Consider the following 18758-nt stretch of genomic DNA (forward strand, 5'->3'; position numbering starts at 1 on the left):
ATCTAGGTCCGGTGCATTCATTCGATCACAGCCACGAATGACACAATAACTTTCCCTACTAAACACAAATCAACAAATTAGGACATCAGACCGTTTATTTGCCTAACTACACATCAAGTATTGTATGTTAGAAAATAGAACACTTCTTTAAGATTCTTCAATCTTCATTAATCTGTTACTGGTTTCTTAAACAAACCAATGGCAAAATTGAAAATTCTATTTCCTTCTAAACCACATTCTGCTCATTTCCATTCAACAATCTTTTCGCACAATATACTCTTTCCATATATTTAAACACAGGCAACTCATGGGATGTTCGAATTAGCTATATAGAGTTGAAGTCATCCCCCTAAGGATGCCTATACTCTACAAAGTCGCTGAATCAACGCAGCATGGAATAATATTCAGCATTTCTGCTACCTGGGAAAGAACAAACTAAATTACCTGCAGAACCAATAAGAAAATACTGAAAACCAAAATTGCCAATTGCTTGCTTACAAGTGAAATAAAAGGCACAAAAAGTTATACCAAGCCAATTAGATTAATGCAGACAGGTACAATTTGCAAGCATTAGTGACCATTATATATTTTTAATACCTCTTCAGTGTTTATACGTCAGAACTTGAAAGTATAATTAGCACAAAGAGGCATGTGATTGCCTTTCAATCTAGAAAAAAGATCAACACTGATATTTAAACTGCAGTATCTTATCACGTACCCAAAAAACCTCAAATATCTTATTGAAAGTTTTTTTTTAAAAGAAAATCAGCTAAGAGTATTACAAGGGTACCAAGAAAAGTTACAAAATATACATCAGTTACTCCCACTGCCTCTACGGTTAGTATATATTTATCTTATTGACAGTGACACTTCACTCAGAATACTACTGCATGCAACATAACTTCCCCCCCCCCCCCCGCCATTTTTTCTCAGACTCAATGGTCATGTTTGTGCAGTTACATGTAAATATAACTAAGTAAAATGGTGCCCTATGCCCGAGGCTCCCACCATTTTGAGGTTTGGGAAGGGTCAGACGTGCACCACCTTAACCTCATGAAACGAGAGGCAATTTGTGACTAAAACCCAAGGCTACTATGTCACAAGGAAGAAACCTTGTTTAATGGCACACGGATTCTGTAGCAACGTTAGATGTTGTATGAGAATATTTTGATTGATGCATTTAGAAAATAAAACAAAACTCAGAATTGAAATAAATGTTCATTTACCCAAGCATTGTATTCAGATGTCAATACAACATCAAGAAAGTGTTCTTCGATCAATGGAAACTTCAATGAGCTTCTCTTCATCAAGCTTAACTGTTAATGGCTTATCTAGGAGCAAATTTGGTGGGGCAAAATACATGTGTAGAGACATCATACAAATAATAATGCCCAAGAAAAGCTGCAACGAGAATAAATAAAATACAAAATTAATATTCTTTTTTGGTCTGAGAATGTCATGAAAGGTTTAAAACAATCATGTCAATGTTCAACCTCAACAAGAGCCTGAATGAAAAAATGTAAAACATGAGTATTTACTTACAAAGAGTGACCAATAAGTAATAACAGTCTTGAAAAAAAATCTATGATAGGTATAGTTAAAAAGCAATTTGCAAATCGCTAATCTGTTTAAATAAGAATGACTAAAAATAAGCATTCCACAAAATTTAAGAACAGATTCGAAACTAGAGGTACAGCAAAGCAGCTATGACTATCCTGCAAAATAACATCATAAGGTTATGTCTCAGTGAGGTATCTAATGTTCTAAATTCGGTGCAACACATTGATTTCACTTAAAAGTTCCGCTGGGGGAAAAGAGCATGGAATAGGAGCATACAACTATAGGAATTGCTTAGGCTGGAAATTTACCTGCAATGTAGGTTTGAAGTTGAAGAGAAATAGTGAAAGTATCATCGTCAGCAGCATAGCCATTGATGTGGAATAGACCTAACGAAAGCAGAAACAACTAGCAATTAGGAAAGAAAAAGAACAGAATATAAATAAACAAACAAATACCATATACTGTTATGTGATACTTCTTTACTAATTTCAGTGTCACATAATTGTTTCCCCCATAAGAAAAAGATTATTCTAAGGAGGTAAATTCAACATCAAGTTCTACACCGAAATAGATTTAATATGATAACAAACACGAGAAAAGGATGCTGGTAGGAGGATCCAAGGATATACCTTTACAATATTATCAGCGTGTTTCATTAACCATGAAACCAAAAGACCAGTAGACCCTAGATTCAATACCACCATCCAGGTAGTGATAGTGTATCCATTGAAAATACGTTGCCACCAAGGTCCATTTTCAAATCCACCTCTGAAATCATCTGCAAGTAGTCGTGCCATATTGAAAAATGTGCCAAACCTGGAGAAAATTTTATTTAGTGTGTATTCCTCTAAGTATATGATTCAAAAATATTTGACCACCGTAATCAGCTAGAGTGTCATAAAAACAATACTCAAAGATCTTCCGATTTTACAGAAACATTCATTTCTCTCCAAGAAACAACAGAGCAGAAATAAATTCCTCTTAAATAAAAAGAAAATTCAGAAAGATTAACTAAAAAATGGTACTGCATGACAATCATGGAAACTCAAATGTATATTAAGTACCCCAAAAGCACAAAACCACAAAAATTCCAAGTTGAAAGAGTTAGGAATTAGGAATCTAAATTGGATGAACTACATGAATTCAACAGTAATATATGCTCTATTCCTTAGAAAATAAAAACAAAACACTCATTTCTTGATACATAAAATAACCACATTTATTTAATAGGCTAAGAGAGAAGAAATGGAGAAAAATTTGCTTCTGAAATAAACAGTTCAAAAGATTAAAAGACTGACACATGTGCCCATGCCTTTGTAGACATTTGAAAAAAATCAAGAAAAAATACCTACGTGTACAACTGTATATTCTGCCAGTATAAGCTGTCATTGTTTTTCTTCATCAAGAATTCAGTATAAATTCCAGCTAATGCTGAGAGACAAGCAGATAGAACTCCTAACATGTAGCCCTGAATTGGTGCTGAGAAAATGGAGTCACAAGAAGCCTCTCCACATCCCCTAACCTAAAACAATAAACAGTAGCAGTTCTGTCTAAATAACATTTTTATCATAGAGCTAATTTACCAAATATATAACCAGTGACCACAAAAAAAATACAGATCAGAACAGAACAGAACAAATATGTATTTGGGCTTCAATTTCATATAATTTTACATGCTAACTCATTACATCTCTCAGGTCTTGTACTCATGGTTATTTCAAGGGCATTTATCAGTTGCATTTGTGATTTGCGAACCACATTGTCTCACTTTTTTTTCTTTTTTATTTTCAAGTTAGGAAGATTTATTATCCTCCCCCAAAAGGCACTTCCTCTCATTCCAAAAGGGGCACTCAGTTTAATCTCCAACTAAAGTTGCATGTGCCATCTATATTAATAGAAGCTTTCTGATACCATGTATAAATGTCAGCAGAGGAAGCCAAAAGCTAGTTGAATTTATTTGAAACCCTCTTAATCCAAGTATGTACTTCTCAAACTTACACATTTGAAGCTATCAGGATCTTAACAGACTACAATTATCACAGCAGAATAAATCATAAAATAAGATAATTTCAATTTTCAACACAGTTTAGCATGTTATGACTTAATATCATATCACCAACACAGTTAAAATTCATAGAAATTTAGAAAAATAAATAAACATTGTCAGAAGGAGGAAAGGATAAGGTAGAAGTAGCGCAAGTAAGGCATCTTCCAAAAAGAAACAACAAAAAGGAATCATTCAGCTGTATGAAAATGACCTTATGAGATTAGAGTGTCACGTAAGTAAATGACAAACAAAATTCATAGCTACATGATCCTGAACAAACCTTTCACCTTAGTTCTTATGAAAAATAAATTTAGAGCCACAAAACCAAATTTCCGAGAGTCTCTTTAAGTTATTGGCACCTGACTTGTGGTTGTCCCAACAGCCAACAGCACAATAGCCATCCACTGCAAGTTAGAAAGCCTCCTCCCTAAGAACAACCTACAAAGAAAAAGCTTTCAGACACCAATTCTAATTGAGGAAACAAAAAACATTTATCTGAATTGTGAAAAGTGAAGGCACCTAAATAGAATTCCAGTGGTGACAATCTTCAAATTGCCCAGTATCTGATAGGTGGAAGTGTCCACATAAGTGAGTGTAGCAAACTGAACATTGTTGTGGATCAGATATATAACTGAGGGAATGGGGAACAGAGACACCGTTTTCCACTCCGTTGTCATCTTTGGCAAAGGTGACTTTTTGCATTCCTTCCACAGTAACAAACTTGACACCGCAAGCTGAAAAGATGAAACCACCCATCAAAACTTGGTTCCTATCGAAAAATATTGACACACACACACACACACTAAGTGTTAGTTTTTTATTTACCTTGAAAATCTCGGCGAGAAATGGGACCGTGGCGTAATCATACTTGTACTCTCCTTTACTTTGCGAGAGGGTGGTTAGTATTCCCTGTCACGCGAAATATAATTAAAGTGTGTGTGTGAATGGAAGATGGAAATGGCTGAAATTAGGGTTTAAATGTCAATTTGGGGAAGAAAGTGAGAGCAACCTGAGAACTGGTGAGGACGGTGAGGAGCGCAGCGACAAAGTACCACTGCATCTTCTTCTTCTTCCACTTCTGCAGATCCACGCAGAGAGACTAGATAAACACGCGCTCGAATGCACCGTTTAGTACCAACTCCCATGTGCTATAAACGCTTTGGCGCGTGTCCCCGTTATTTAAGACTACAAAATTATTAATCAATAAAGATTAATATATCGTCTTCTTTTTTCTTAAACCAAGTGGCCTATTGAATTAGGATTTCAAACAATTTTTTTAAATTATTTTTTACAAATAAAAAATTGTAATATTTAGTTAATATTTTTAAATAGTATAAATAAATCTGATGATATTTAATTTAAATTTTTAAATTTTTTAAGAAAAATAACAAAATTCAGTAATATTTAATTATTTTTTTTTATAATTTATAAAAATTCTTTTGATATTTAAAAATATACAAATTTTGATGAATTGTATTTAAAGAAATATTTCACTGGATTTCATCAAATTTTATAGTATAAAGTATCTATCAAATAGTTTTACCTTAAATCCATGGGATTTGGCTAAAAAAATTTATTTTTTTCTATTGATTATTACACTTTTTTTCTTTCATCACAAATATTTTTTTCTTTCTTTAATATTTTTCTTATACGGACTATATCTATTACATGTTCAACATAATATTTTCCTGTCATTCTTAATTTCGTCATTTACATAACTTACTACCCCTTCTATCAATTTTTCATCATCACTTCTTCTTTCTAGTATATGTTTATTATTGCACCTCATTTTAACATGTCATTATATTTTATCATGAAATAATTGTAGTAAGTAAAAAAAGCATAAAATATTTTATTACAAAAAAATTAGTATAAGATAACATAAAATTAGAATCAATATATCTATCAAAAGATTAAAAAAATTATATTGGTTTTATTTTTTATCCAAACCTCATTATTTCTTATTATTTTTTTACTAACTCATGTAATTTTGAATGTGTTTTAAAAATTCACAAAATCATTCTAAATTTTATAAATTTATAAAGTTATTTCAAATTCTTTAAATTCTTATGATATAAATTTATTAAAATTTAAACTATTATAAAAGTTTTATAAATAAGTCTAATAAATTTAATATTTCTACATAATTTTTAAAATTCATCTGACTTTTTATGCTAAAATAATCTCTTAAAATCATATTTCAATACATCCCCTAAAAGTTCTAGTATTGCTTATAAAAAATTATTAAAAAACTAATCCACCATATTGTAAATATTTTTACTTGAATAAGACTATCTCTTATAAAAATATCTATAGTTGAGATATAAAAAATGTGCAAATATTCTTTTATATAAAATACTTATAATCCTAAAAAATAAGTTCCTTTAAAACTTAACTACTTTGAGTTCAATTCAGCAAAAAAAAAAAACTACTTTGAGTTAAATAACTTCAATTTACTTTTTAAAAAATTATCAACGTTTACTTTCTTCACTTGCGGGTTAAATTCCTTAGTACTTTATTTTCACCATAATAAATGAATCAATTGTACGTTTAATATGGCGTGTTTTTGTTTCTCGCCCTGTAGTAAATTGTTAAGTTAAAAAAACGGTTTGAAATAACTTAATCAGTTTAGTTAGTAAAATATAAAATAATAGAAAATGATAATTTTGGGGGGAAAAGAAAAAAAATTATTAATTTTGAAAATAAATAAACTTGATTAACTAAAAAATTAAAAGGGCAAAAATTGCATGTAATCTAAATTAAACAGATTAAAAGTACAACTATCCTGCGTAATTATTATTATTATTTGTCATCGTTGACTTTTAATCTTCATTACTACCAAGTATACCGATGAATCGAGCAAGATTTAAGGTAATTTTATCACGTATTGAAGCCAAAGATTTGCTTGGCTGTAATACGAAATGTGTCACTTAAAGAATGACTATATATATTGAAAGAATGGAAATAAATCCTCGTGGCTAAACTGGCGGCAAGCCTCAATTTAACAAAGCAACATATGTTTCTAAACTGGTTACAAGTTAGGTTAGGATGTGATATATATTTACCATAGATTGTATGAACCTTATCAAATGGAGAGGGAAAGAGTCAATTAATAACCTCACACTTTGAAATAGAAAAAACAAAGTTGGAAACGTATAATTGAGAATCAAATATGTATCCAAACTTAAGCTCCACTCAAATTAGATCAGTGGCTTTTGTAGACATCCTTAATTTGTCCAAGAGACCTTTCAACTTCTCGCTTACATTTATTTCTAATCTATATATTCATACTGAGAGAAAATAAGTTTCAAGAACGCGTTGATAATAGTTTAAAATCTTGGTTTGATTTCAAGACCCAAATTTGTTAAAGAGAATATGGCACAAGAACTAGAGAAAGAAAGAGAGAATGAGATAGAGATAGACATGAACATGATGGAAGAGTATGAAGGGGAAGAAAATAATGGTGCATTGACTCACTCGCATCTGCCAAATACATCTCTAGCTGAGCTAAACATGTTGCTTGTGTTGCTTTCTTTATTCTACTTTTCAAGCGATGAGTGCATAGAATATCATGAGGAGAGCCAAGAGAAGACAAAAAAAGATGAGGTTGCTGTAACTAAAACATGCATAGCAAGATTACAAAGCAAGAGACGAGAGAAACATGAGCCTAAGCTTGGGAGGAAACCAATTTCATCAAGATTTCAAACTACCGTAAAAGACTCCAGGTAATTAATTAAGAATCCACACCATTTTCAAAATATGCATGATGATACAAATTTTGAGCTTAATTAATTAAGAATATGTATTTTGGGAGATACTAATTGATTTTCTCTTATTTGGGAGAAAGAAAGGAGTATAATTTAGATTTTGGAATATGAATTGTCTCTACTTGTTTTTTTGAATCCAAAAAAGGAACATAGCCTAAAAACTCGGTGATTATATGTAACAAATATAATTATTGCTCCTAATCTCATTGACATCAAAGATTAAGCATTTTTCTTGTGATCAGGCATGGAAGAAAAATGTGAAGCAAAATCTTGCTACTGCGGAGTATTGCACAAATCAACATAAAGATTGTGGAGATATGATGAAGCAAGCTAAAGCGAAGCATTTGTTTTAATCACATGGCAAGATTTTTTTTAAACAAGTGTTTGTCTGCGTTAAGGTACATCAATAGTACCATCTTAGAAGCTGTAGATCATTGAAGTAAGAATGATGGCGAAGCGCCATCGTCAAATGCCGGCCTCCATCAGTTAACATTCATGATGCCATTAATGTATATAAGAAACATTTTCTGGTTAGTTGGGACATGAAGTGTAGAGAATTTGATTATTTGTCCATATTAAAATTACATTAATATATCAAAAGGCTGGTTTGTTCAGATTCTATGGATATATTCCATTTGGGCTCTGTAGCCATATACATTTTCGATGAATAATCCCCACGTTTAAGTCAAACAATTCAGTAGCCACTTTCTTTTCTCTCTCTCTTTTTCTTATTTTTTTAACGAAAAGGAGCGTCTAAGCCCTTATATTAACAGAGAACGGGGCCAACAAATCCCTACAAGGTCTCTCCACAAAAGAGATTTACAATCTGGAGGAGGTTGGCTATACACATGTTAAACCTATGGGTAAGACAAGAGAGGAATTAGCTAATTTGTCAGCCACAAAATTTGCTTCTCTATGCGTGTGAGTAAGCCTAACAAACCATAATCTGTTCAACAGCCACATTTTAGAAACAAGGTAAACTCACCATAACTTGTATTTATAATGACTACAAATAGACGGGTCAATTTTCCATCATTTCTGTTCAGTATTTTTTTATCCATTTTCCCACGTCTTTTCATTGACTTCCCTCATTTTTTAAAATTATTATTAATTAGTATAAATCTTATACTAGGAGAAAGAGAGCCAGCCTCTTTATATAATTTTTAAAAAACAAAACATAAAAATGAGAGGAAGGAATGGAGTATACTGTTGAGAGGTGAAATTTCAGTTATGGCATGCAATTGAAGAATATAAACGTCTAAAAGAAACAGTGAAGTAAAAAAAAAAAAACTTATCCTTTATTAATTAGTATTAATATTATAGATGACGCTAGACCTCCACTTGCAAGAATGTGCTGAAAAATATAAATAAGGTAAATACTACTATAACACTAGACATTCACGTCTTTTAACTTACCCTATTTGTTGAGTTAGAGTGGCTGAATAGCAACTTGCACACAATGCAAATACAATTTCTAGACGAGGATAGGGAGGGGTACTCAGTAATCAGTCAATAGATATTCAACCAATAAAAATGCTTTCTTCACTGTTCACTCTGCAGAAATGCATGCAGATATATCCTTGCATTGTTTTTCCACAACATTTACTGCCATAGAAGATGAATAAAAAGCTAAAAGCTAAATCATGTTCCCAAGGCAAAACAAATGGGATGCAAGGGAATTAATTTATACACGCTAACTCAAGTGCTGCCTAACTCATTGAAGAGTTGAAAAACAAGAAAGTAACCCTAATTTATCATCTCTGCATCCCCTTGCCTACAAGAAAATAACAGGCAATCAAATATCACATGCATGCGAATCTTCAATCTGATATTCTGATCTCCACTCCTAAAATGTCCTTCACCACCTCATATGTTACAAATGCAATTGCTATGGATGGGACCACCTGCAAGAGATCAAGACTGCTCAAGTTAAAGGAAGATCAATGCCATTTAAAAATAATTTTAGGTAAATATTAAAAACAATCATATCACAATTGCTAAAGTAAATGGGAATTGAGATAATTTCTAAACACCAACCATCAGTTGATTGCTTTACATGGAGGCTGCTATGCAAAGTGCATGGTTCCAGACAACAACGAATAAAATTTCAACATGAAAAACCAATTTTTTTATGACCACCGCATAAAATTAGGGATTTTTAAACAATGCTATCACTTATGACTCATAAGATTATTTAAACACCACAAAATTGAGACAACGCCAGACAAGGGTAATAATAATAAAAGCCTAAGATATAATAGCATGTGTTTATTGGTGGTTGATCATGCATTTCATTAAGCTGATCTGCAGCTGAGCCAGAGTAGTAAACAATTTACGTTCAAAATATCAAATGTTTGACTAAGACCACAGACTTGAGTCTTGCAATAACCCCTTGAAAAGCAGACTTTGTTCTAATCAGGTAGAAGCTTTTTAAGTTCACAGCTTTGATCAGAAAGTAATACAAACAGTATGATGGAGGGATCACACAAAGGAATCATCCAGGTGACATAATGCAAGCACAAACATTTTTTACGTGCTTCATAGATATAGTAAATCAATAATATCTTCTTCAAAAGAAGGAAAGAAAACCTTACTTTCTGAATAGATGCACATGTTTATGCAGGTATGGTTTACCCACATTTTTTCATAGCAGAACATAATTCATGAATCATGAGTATTAGATGAAGACTGACCTTTACAGAATTTGGCACCAGACCCTTGTATAATGCGCCAAATCCCTCATACCGAACAGTTTTCCTAAAAGCATCAACCATGCCTGTGTATTCAAGTGGTACCTTCCCTCTTCCATCACCAGCTACAACAGAAGCAGCATGGTTCCAACCCACCATCTGCATTCTTCGACGAATGACATCAAGAGGGTAAGCAACAGTTTGTCCAATAGTTCCAGCTGCAGCACCACAAGCCAGGCGAGTTGTCACACTCAACTCAGAATCTTGAACTAGACCTAATGGATTAGATTTAATTAACCAATCTTTCAAAGACTCATACACTGCAAAGTTGAGACCCACATAAGGAATCTGAAAAACAGCAAACAATAAAGAGTAAGAGAATATTAAGTCAATAAGTCTGATGACAGCACCCAAAAAGAGGGTTTCCACTCAAAATTAGAGCGAACTTTAGTCCGTTAAATATAATTAAAAAGAACACAGAATATTTAAGAAGAGTTTCTGTTCACATCTCTATAAACTTTTAGGAGTTGGGAGAGGGAAGAGGTAGTAAATTAGTACTGCTGGGACATTAGCCAATAGTTACTTAGTTAGAGGGAGTTAGTTAGTGATATAATTAAATAGGAGTGAGGGAGGGGTATTCATTTCGTCCGATTTTATTTGTAAATTGAGCTTTTGCTCTTTGTGAAAGGAGAGATCCTTTGTGAAGGTGGAACCCTTAGAGGAGAGATTTCTCCTTTTTTCTGTTCATTTTCATTCTATCAATAAAGTCTTTCTTTTCTTTTGCCCCAATTCTTTTCTGGATTTGTAACAAGACTTGAGCACTTTACTGAAGCATGACTGAGATTTTACTGTCTACTGTTTCTGCACCTAGCTATTTTCCACCTAGAACCTACCATAACCAGGTAAAACCTTGTCAACAGAACCCAGTAGTACTAATTATTAGAGTTCACTATGAAGTGTGTCAAGAGCATTGAAGAATGATAAGTCTTTATGTGAAGAAATTGTTCTATGAAGCATTTAACAAGTAGAAGAACAATTATCACAAAATATAGTTAAATAGAAAATGTATAACTCAATAAAACTGAACATGCGAGTTTTAGGTGCAGTCTTATGATCAATCCTACAGTCCCAAGTGGATCCTATGTTCTGCACAACTTACTGAATAGACGCTATCTATCTACAGATAATAACCAGGAATAACTCATTAAAAATTTAGTCACACATCCTTACCAATATACCCCACATCTATAAGCAGCCTTAGAAAGCAATCCTATTAAATTGTCCCCTAAGGAGGGTAGACATTGTCTAGCACTCGACAAATTTGAAATCTTTAGTGCTGTATAGGTTCTCCCCCTCCCCCAACTGCAGCCTACAGGTCCTACATTGTTACTACCAGATGCAATATGAATTTCCCATAAAGCCAATAGTGAAAGCATAATCTTATAATTTTTTATACCAGTCCTTATGATTATGACCATAATCATCAACTTCCTAAAATGAATTTCTAGAAACGTTACTCACAACTCCAATGACTGAAGGAAGCCAGCCCTTATATAAAGCACGTGGACCTTCTTCCCTGAGTACAGTTGACAGGGCATGAAACATTCCTCTGTACTGGTAAGGGGACTTCTCTGTCTGCAAATACAAGGAAAAGCAAACTTACTGTTATATTAAGACAACAAAAAACATTGTGAGACTTCATATAGATTTTCTTTTCACTTAATTTTGTAGCTATAAGAAGTATCACAATTTATGCATTTGCAACTACCTTTCTGACCAAAAAGAAAGTAAAGCAAGGATGAAGGATTTGGTAAAAAAAAAGTACCTGTACAGTTATTCTGCCTCGAACCATGTCCATTGGATAAGTTGCAGACATGGCAATTATTCCCGCACATGCTCCAGCCCCAAGACGTAAAAGAGGAGTCAGCTGAGCATCCTCTGACAAAAAGTACAAGGGAAAAAACATTTAGATAAAGGGATTTATCATTGAAAATTTTTATTTAGACATAATTGTTTCCATTTAATTGAAAAATATTGAAGCACAGAAAGAATACTAAATTTTATACCTCAACTATGAACACTTTAAAAAGGAAGATGAAGTAGTTCAGAATTAATACACATGTTATGATTTTATTGGAGAACAACACCTAAGGAACTGTAAGTTTTGTCCTTTCAAGAAAGTGATTTCCCCCCAAAATTATGCAAAATCCAAAACAAGCTACTGAACCAGCACTCCTCCTCCCTCAACAACCATACACACACACCAGAAGAGAAAAATAATAAACATGCACATACCATTTCCAGTTTGCTTCCGGTACAGATGTAGTATGCCTCTGCCAGAAAAGGAACATTCAGTAAAAAGAGGAGAAAGTGTTACATATGTAATACATGGATATAAAAATTGAAACTACTAGGCGAAAGGAGTGACCATGTTTATAAGTGCAGTACATCAATGTATATCTAAAGGAAAGCTTACTTGGAAGCTTGCTCATAACTGAAGAACTTCACAGCAGAATTTGGGACAATTCGCGCACAGTTAGTACCATTTCCTTTGAACAGCCCACGAAAACCTTCAGTTCTCCATATATATTTTAGACCTTGAATTGTTCCATTGTATTTAATGCTGTGTGGATTCTGAACCTGTAAATGGCAGAGGCACATCACATCGCACATATGATATCGATACACCCAACCACAAAAGAACCAACAAAAAAGGTAGCTTGTCAGATGCACTTTTTTTCTTTATAACAAGAATAAATGATAGCTAAATCCACATATAAAGGTAAACAACTATATGGGGATTAACCTGTAGCAAAATCTTCAAGCGTTCCAGTGGAGCAACTGCTGTTCGTGATCTGCATATATACAAAAAAGGTTCAAATCAATTAAAACTCGACATAATGCAAAAAAGGATGTTGAAATTATCAGTAAGAAATAGTTTCCAGGAAAATTGGATTAGGTTGGCATGAGCATATTACTGTATCAATGAAGTCCAAATTATGCAGATTCTCATACTGGACAGTAAGGCAGGCATACATAAATTATTAAAACAAAAATGGTGAGTTTTAAAGGCATAAAGGAACACACTAAATCCATTCCACCAATGGAAACAGATTTCCAATAATTTGCCTCTCAAATGAAGCTTGGTCTAGAACCCCAAAATCGGCGGGGTTCTAACAATTGATCTAATCCAAGTATGGGTAGATTAACAGAAACCTACTTTAGCAACTTCCCAAATGAACAGTAGCACGTATGTTTGGTAGATCATATTCCACTAGAGAGAGAGAGAGAGAGAGAGAGAGCAACTAGTGCTTCATTGCTCCCGGACAATGAAACATGAAAAATTAATTTATTAATATTAGCATCGAAATATCCGGAAAAACAAAGATTGAAAAGAAAAGAAGCAATTGAGAAATGGAACGGACACTCCTCCGGCGACTCCACCAGCGACGAGGGACTTGCAGATGGTGGTAAAAGCATATGAGGGAGTCGTTACACCTTCTCCGGCGAGCTTGGCTTCCTCAGCCAGATTCACGACCTTCGTCTCCGAAGCCATGGAACCCCAACTTAACCTGAACTTGTACTTTTTTTAAAGGGGGAAAAGAAAACGGCGCGAGAAGTTGAGATCTCGTGTTGCCGGCGAATTTACGGCACAGAAATGATCATAATTTTGGATGAGCGAGTGTTTGGCAGAGACTGCGACGGCTGAGAGAGAGAGAGAGGCCACAAACACAAACACAACAACAAACCTCAGCACAGTGACGGCGTCGTTTCGGTTATATATTCTCTGCATACGTGGACACAGTCCATCCCCGCATAACATCACTCCCAATTAAAATTATATCTATTTTCTCTCTTTTTGGTTGGTACATGTGTCACCAACTTTTTTATTTTAGACAAGATTATAACATTTTACTAAGGATGATAGCTTATACATATGTGGGGATATAATTAAAGTCATGGGAGCTAACATGAACAGAAAATTATTGGTATGTAACTCATCTTTTCTTTAGCAAGAGTAATCCTGAATCTCTCCATTTTTCATCATGTAATCTCGAATGCTGAAAATTTGTTTTATAATGAAATGAGTTAAATATTATTTAGTCAAAAAAATGGAAACTAACGTGAAATCTTGATGTCCTAATTAATTTATGAACAATAAGATTAGTTTGTATCCTAACTAAACTTACACAATAGTCCTCGAAAGTTGAAAGACAAATCTCACATTTAACTAATAAAACACGAAATACATTTTTATTTTTGCGAGTTTTTTATTTATTATTATTTATCCTTTTTAGAAAAAACTATCAATAATTTGTTTTTGAAAAATAAAAAATTTTCAAAAATTAAATAAATTGATATCACATTTTTTAAAATATCCATTTTACAAGAAAAGTAAACAATAAATTACACTTCTATCTTAGATAGAATTATGTGTACCTTATTTCAATTGACAACATATTAAGTTTGTGAAAAATTTGAATTTGATTCTTATATAATATACTTTTAGAAAGAAATAATAACTTTAAGTGTGATTAAGAAAATTAATTTCATAATCAATCAAAAAGATCTAAACTTATGAAAAGATTGAGAAGCCACGACCCTGGTTGAAAAAATAAAATACAATCATGTAAGTATATATAAAGCTTATAAAAGAAACAAGGAGCAAGTGATAAGCCAATATCTGAAACCAAGCCCGGCGTCCCCATTTTGGGCTTTTGAAAACGTGGCGCACATTTTGGGACTCAGTTGCATCCAGATCCAAGTAGAAATTGCTATTCTAAGCTCACTTTTGCGATTCAGATCCCACGTGCTTTTAAAACAATATTTCCCAAATACCTTTTTAACGAAAGCATGTTTCTGTTTTATAAATTTTTAAGAAAAAATGTTAATTAATTATATATATAAGCTAATTTTTTTACAATTAATAGTATAAGTTATATTTTTTTTAGTTATTCTTCAATTAATTATTCATATAATAATTAATTCGATTACTTTTATAAATGGTAACTTATATCTAAATAATTTTATTTTATTTAAAAAATAGAATATATATGAAACTGAATACTATTAAAAAAGGTAAATTGTATCTTAATTAATTTAATTTTAGTTTTTAAAAATATGATTTATATCATAATTAATTTGATTATTTTCATAAAAAAATTTCTATAATTAATTTAAAAATTGTAAAAATTTAAACCAAACCTAATTGAAAGACTGGTTTATTTATTTAGTGAGAAATGTTTACTGAAAGACTTGACAGAGAACTCCCAAGCCATGAAAAATGTGCTCGGACAAAGTTAGGTTATTCGATGCGGAAAAACCTATATGAAAAAAGAAGAAAAAAGAAAAGGATGAATTGGGTTATTTATTTATTGGGTGAGTTTTTTTCTCAGGCTGCTTTTTTTTATTTTATTTACTTTAATATATTCGTCAAACTTGTGTTAGATTGGGCAATTTTATAAATTTGGATTAGGTCCACCGTCCAAGTTCAATATTACTCAGAAAACTATAATTTGTATCCATATGATGAATGAGTTTATAAAATACGTAATATTTTATTTGCCATGTTATTAATATTTTTAATATTGTGTATTTTAATAAATGGAGTATTGAAAAATTTAGTATTGTTTTAAGATACACAATTAGTAGATGATTATCATTTAAATGATTATTTTTATTATTATTATTATTATATATATATATACACACATATATACACACTAATAAATAAAGTATTATAAGTTAGATAAGAATCAAAGCAAGTAATTTTTTTATAGTTTCAACATCATATCGAAAGATAAAAAATAATTAAGAGTTTACGGGAAATATTTTCTTTTTCTTTTCTCTTTATATTCAATAATATTAAATTATTTTAAAAAGAAAGAGAATATTAGAAGAGATGTATTAACAGTCAAGAGTGAAGAATAAATTATCTTTCATATATTTTTTTTCTTTTTCAAAATATTGAATTCATCTGAAAAAAATAAAATTACGATTTTATAGTTTAAAACTACAGCAAAAGAAAATTTTAGTTCTGAATTCAGATAAGCTGTGTATGTGTTTGGATTGTTGTGGCCGGGAGATGAAGTGCAAATTAGTAAGTAGATTCACTGCCTCGGATTGATTAGATGTCATATTCTTCTCGTTGCATGTAAAGGGAGCTTTTCAGTTACATAAGAAGATCTTTTTGAACTCTAAAGATGAATTTTCACTTTTACTTTAACTCTCATCAAAGGAAATTTCAAGGTCTGTTTCTTCGTCAAAATATTTTCTATTGAAACCGCTTAATAATACTCAAATGGTAGTCTATTAATTCATAACCGTAATTAATCCAGTAATCTTTCAGAATTCAGAATAATTTTATGCGCATTCTACTTTTCGTCAAAAAGCATTCGCGCGTAGTTTGAAGTTGATTAAAGAAAATAAGAATTTGATTAATCAAGCATTTTTTATTTTTTTAATATTTTATTAATTTCAGAAACTAATTTAATTAACTATTATAATTTTAAAAACTAAATTAGTAATTCACTTGTATTTAATTATTTTCCATTACAGCTGTATTAAATTCTCATTTGGATTCAAGGGACACTTTGCATAATTCGGAAAATAAGAAGGCTTCAAAATTCAAATAGTCAATAGTAAATTAGCTTATCGTACAAAAGTAATTAAAGAATTGACTCAGCAAAATCAAAAGGTAGGTTTAAAAAAATATATGCATTAAAATCTCATTCAAACTCCATAAGACCACGACGGAGTAATTTCCAGTTGCTTATTTAATGTAAGAGTAATTATTACAAAAGACAGAACTCATTAAAATAATTTTAAATCAATTAATAAAGATTCAGTCCAAAAAGTACTTCAACTGATTAAAAAAATCTACAAAGTAATTCCTTCGTTAGTTTTTAGTACAACTAATATAGAAAGTATTTTTTAAATTTGTTTTGAAGCAGTTGATATAATGTGTTCGTCGCAATATTACAAAAATATCAGCACCTAATTAATATACGACTTCAAAAAAAAATGTGAATTCATTTATTTCATTAAAAAAAGAGCAAATAAGTTCATATAACATGCATATTTTATTTTTTAATTATTTATAGAAAATATTATTTAATTTACTCTAATTAAATATATATATATATATATATAATTAAATTGTAATAAATAATAATCAAGTACTAGTATGAAATTATACTAATTTGCATTATTTTTTTTACTTTAAATTACATTCTGAAAACAACAATTAAAATTAAGAGTAATATTTTTTCTTACATATTTAAATTTTGAATAACTTGTAGCAATTTTTGAAAGAACAGTTAAGCATAAAAATTATATGCATTTTTTAATTTATTTAAACCATATAAATATGAATTTTAAATTTATTAGTTTAAAATATATTTTATAAGATACTTCTTTATAAATAATAATCTTAAAAATATATATTTTTATATTTATTTTAGGTATTAATTTTTTATAATAATTAGTTTTTATTTAGTATAATAATTTTTTAAGTGAATCTTATAAATATAAAAATATTGAATGAAAATGTAATAAATATGTTATAGGAGTATTTAGTTAATATAATGTTTAATTATAGCTGTTTAAGCCGAGGTGTAGTCATTTGTGTGTGTTTGTGGGGGTATAGATGAGTTCAATGTTAAAGCAAAACAAATGCCTAATCCACTATATCTCTATGAATAAATCGAAGTTTTGTTTATGATTTGTTGCGTAAAAAGTTCAAACGTTTAGGCTTTCCATTGGACACATGCAGCTATTTTGGTCGGCACACTCAGAATCATGAGTCATGAGTGTGTGAGCAAGTAAGAACCATTGGAAGTGCTTCTTCTATCTTTCTTTCCGGACAGACAAGAGTGATCATACAGGGATCCTAAATTTCGGAATGTTTTTCACGTGAGGAAATATATAAAGTACCTTTTTTTTTTTTTTATTTCAGTCCCTTTCCGATTCATAGTTTGGGCAAAAATTATAAAAAAAGATGAAGCATTAATTCTTGCCGTAATTGGACAAATTAAGCAGAGGAAGAAACGCTAAACATGCACGAAATAGAAGTATTGCGCAAATTTTAATATTGAATTTGGATATAAACATGGAAGATATGATTTGGGTTTTCCTCCACTGGGCACTAACACTTTACGGCTTTATGAGTGTCCTTTTGAAGTTTTTATGGACGGAAATCCCCTCCTCTGTTTGTTTCTATTCTTGTTTTCCTAATGAAAAAAGCAACACTGCAGATTTCATTAGTAAAATTAATTAAAAAATGTTACTATATTTTTTAAAAGAAAAAAAAAACACGCAAAAGTTTTATTAGAGTATAAGAGATAGGGATTAATGGTTAGGCCTCATCCAAGAACAAAAATGCTAAAGACGATATGATCAGGCTTCATATCCAAAATTTAAGATTGATAGTCAACATTATTTTGTATGATAACCTAGTTATATATATATATATAAAATAACAATGTATATATGATCAACAATTTACGTATGTCCTCTGACAACAACAATCAACCCAATCATTGGTAACCAATAAGAGTTCATCAAAATCCACAAACCACTAAAGTCTCTTAGTCCAGCAAAAAAAGACACCACACCAAATGTTTTAAAAATGTCAGATTCTAAACTAGATATAACAAGTATGGAGTGAATACACACAGTGTCCAGTGCCACCTT

The 18758-nt window shown here is 31.3% G+C and overlaps 3 protein-coding genes across 4 annotated transcripts; 1 reads left to right on the plus strand and 2 right to left on the minus strand.

Annotated features, from left to right (window-relative positions):
- Positions 1–125: 125 nt before the first annotated feature.
- On the minus strand, positions 126–4766 carry LOC114407790 (CMP-sialic acid transporter 1-like). 2 transcript variants are annotated; one of them, XM_028371040.1, is made up of 9 exons: positions 4617–4766; positions 4433–4516; positions 4127–4341; positions 3967–4045; positions 2913–3082; positions 2190–2376; positions 1869–1946; positions 1227–1401; positions 126–420 (listed from the first exon to the last, which is right to left on the minus strand). In XM_028371040.1, exons 1-8 carry the CDS (start codon positions 4665–4667, stop codon positions 1258–1260), a joined length of 1008 nt encoding a protein of 335 aa, XP_028226841.1. In that variant the 5' UTR covers positions 4668–4766; the 3' UTR covers positions 126–420; positions 1227–1257. The 2 variants fall into 2 exon arrangements, with proteins under 2 accessions (XP_028226841.1, XP_028226840.1); XM_028371039.1 differs by having other exon boundaries at positions 126–444.
- Positions 4767–6958: 2192 nt separating this feature from the next.
- Positions 6959–7969, plus strand: LOC114405578. The gene is made up of 2 exons (XM_028368044.1): positions 6959–7332; positions 7617–7969. Exons 1-2 carry the CDS (start codon positions 6983–6985, stop codon positions 7633–7635), a joined length of 369 nt encoding a protein of 122 aa, XP_028223845.1. The 5' UTR covers positions 6959–6982; the 3' UTR covers positions 7636–7969.
- Positions 7970–8869: 900 nt separating this feature from the next.
- LOC114407791 (mitochondrial adenine nucleotide transporter ADNT1-like) lies at positions 8870–13823 on the minus strand. Its single transcript, XM_028371041.1, has 8 exons — positions 13490–13823; positions 12871–12919; positions 12541–12704; positions 12360–12397; positions 11890–12002; positions 11586–11699; positions 10068–10412; positions 8870–9278 (listed from the first exon to the last, which is right to left on the minus strand). Exons 1-8 carry the CDS (start codon positions 13618–13620, stop codon positions 9195–9197), a joined length of 1038 nt encoding a protein of 345 aa, XP_028226842.1. The 5' UTR covers positions 13621–13823; the 3' UTR covers positions 8870–9194.
- Between the last annotated feature and the right edge of the window lie 4935 nt (positions 13824–18758).

Source organism: Glycine soja, chromosome 3 (assembly GCF_004193775.1).
Source record: "Glycine soja cultivar W05 chromosome 3, ASM419377v2, whole genome shotgun sequence".
Classification (NCBI taxonomy): Eukaryota; Viridiplantae; Streptophyta; class Magnoliopsida; order Fabales; family Fabaceae; genus Glycine; species Glycine soja.